The 2,378-nt window shown below is 34.4% G+C and overlaps 1 protein-coding gene across 1 annotated transcript in view; it reads right to left on the reverse strand.

Annotated features, from left to right (window-relative positions):
• The window catches only part of LOC107728432 (coiled-coil domain-containing protein 136-like), a 31,840-nt gene that overhangs the window by 6,817 nt on the left and 22,645 nt on the right, over positions 1–2,378 (reverse strand). Inside the window, exons 6-7 of the mRNA XM_016538591.1 lie at positions 1,509–1,773; positions 1,290–1,421 (exon numbers count right to left, since the gene is read on the reverse strand). Of these exons, the coding sequence (XP_016394077.1) occupies positions 1,290–1,421; positions 1,509–1,773 (397 nt within the window). The remainder of the gene's footprint in view (positions 1–1,289; positions 1,422–1,508; positions 1,774–2,378) is intronic.

The following is a 2,378-nucleotide window of genomic DNA, read 5'->3' on the forward strand; positions in this document are numbered from 1 at the left end:
GCGGGCTATGCCGCCATAGGCTCGTGCAGCTCCGCTGCCAAGCCATTGGTTTGATTTTAATACACCGCACGAACCAATGGCCGTGCAGTTTCACTGCGTGATTGAAAAAGGCTTCAGTATTCGGAGAAAAAGGAGTTTTCCCCTTAGCGTCTTAAGCAAGACGCAGTACGAGTGAAGTATCGATAGGGAACCATATATTCAGATTTGATATTCAGGCATTTGAAACATATATACAAAATATAAAACAAAATGTGTATATTTGTGTATAATTAATATTTGTGTCACACAATTTACACTGCTGTTCAATTGCACTTTAATATAATGGTTTTCTATTTTAATATAGTTTTAAACATCATTTATTCCGGTGATGTCAAGCTGAATTTTCAGCATCATTACTCCAGTCTTCAGTGTCACATGATCTTCAGAAATCATTCTAATATGCTGATTTATTATCAGTGTCAGAAACAGTTTTGTGCCGCTTCATTTTATTTATTTATTTTTTTTGTAGCCTGTGATACATTTTTCAGGATTCTTTGACGAATAAAAAGAATAGCATTTATTCAAAAAAGAAGTATTTTTTAAACAAAATACACTATCATTCAAAAGTTTGGTGTCAGTACATTTTTTGGTTACACTTTATTTTAAGGTGTCCTTGTTACAGTGTAATTATACATTTAAGTACTGAGGAATATTAATTAACCATGTACTATATGGTTACGGTTAGGGTTTGGCTTAGGGTTACTTGCATATAATTATGCATAATTTATTGTTATTATAATAGTAAGTACATGTAATGTGTAACAAGGACACCTTAAAATAAAGTGTTACCCATTTTTTCTTTCTTTTTTTGAAAGAAATTAATACTTTTTTTCAGCAAGGATGTGTTAAATTGATAAAATGAAAAGATTTCCATTTTAAATAAATGCTGTTCTTTTAAACTTTTTATTTATCAAAGAATCCTGAAAAAAGTATCACAGGTTTAAAAAAATATGAAGCAGCACAACTGTTTCCAGCACTGATAATAAATCAGCATATTAGAATGATTTCTGAAGGATCATGTGACACTGAAGACCGGAGCAATGATGCTGCAATCACCGGAATAAATTACATTTTACAGGATGTTAAATAGAAAACCATTATCTTAAATTGTAATTATATTTCACAATGGGTTTTTTTTTTTTGTATTTTTGAACAAATAAATGCAGCATTGATCAGCATAAGAGTCTTCTTTAAAAAACAAAACATTAAAAATCATACTGATCATGCCTATTTTTATATGATCAGTGTACCTCTTTGACTTCAGCAGCTCTCTCCAGCTCTTCCCTGCAGCGCAGTAACTCCAGCTCCAGCTCGGCTCGCTCCTTCTGACTGGTCTCATACATTTCCTGCAGATTTTCTAGTTCATTCCTTAGTCCGTTGCACTAACAGACATTATTACGCTGTTAGTTTAGAATACATTTTCTTATGAAAGCTCTCATATATGAATAATGGATGTCAGGGCGGTGTACCTCTCGCTGCTCGTGTGTGGCCTTCTCTTCTGTTTGCTTGAGCTGATCTCTCAGTGAGAGGATCTCTGAGAAACCTCCTGTCCAGCTGGTGGGGGTCACAGGTTTGCCATCAAACGATATGTTCTTCTGGATCCCAGCATCCACCAGCCTGCAGTTGGAGCTCATATAAGAGCTCGCCGTTTCTGTCTCTGTGCCGCACTGCATGTGTTTTCCCTCTTCTGTCTCGTCCTGCTCTTCTTGAACGGTGATGCAGGTGCTGCCTGAACTGTAACATCACAGCCAAAATAAGACGCGAAAATTCAGGCTATTGAATGTGTTGTGGCTTTAAAACGTATCTTTCAGCTTTGATGATGACTATATGCTATTGTGTGACTAAAATAGACATTTCTCACTCATTCTTATTTTTTCTCTTTCAAATGTCCTATTTTTATCCCATTTTAGCTTATTCACAAATGTCGTGTAAATAAATTTGCAAACCATGCTTCTGTATTTGAGGGGGAAAGCACCTCTCAAACAATTAGACGATGTATGAAACAAATAATTATGCAAGCTACTGTCATCATATCCTGCGACCTTCAGTAACTGTTGATTCTGGACATCTGCATTTAATGTCATAGCTGACTTCATGTTTATCGATGTTTATTCATATATTGCAGGGATCTCCAAAAGTTTTTGTCAACAAAACCCCTCTCTGAGGAAGTTAATATTTCAAGCATTTGCATGTTTGCAGTTCTCTGATTTTGGTTAATGGTCATATTAGGTAAACAAATAAAATATTCATATTTTTGTGTTAAAGTGCACAAATACAGCTCTGCTATATATATATATATATATATATATATATATATACAGTATATAAATATATTTATA

The sequence above is a fragment of the Sinocyclocheilus rhinocerous genome, unplaced genomic scaffold (assembly GCF_001515625.1).
Source record: "Sinocyclocheilus rhinocerous isolate Xijiao unplaced genomic scaffold, SAMN03320098_v1.1 scaffold126, whole genome shotgun sequence".
NCBI lineage: Eukaryota > Metazoa > Chordata > Actinopteri > Cypriniformes > Cyprinidae > Sinocyclocheilus > Sinocyclocheilus rhinocerous.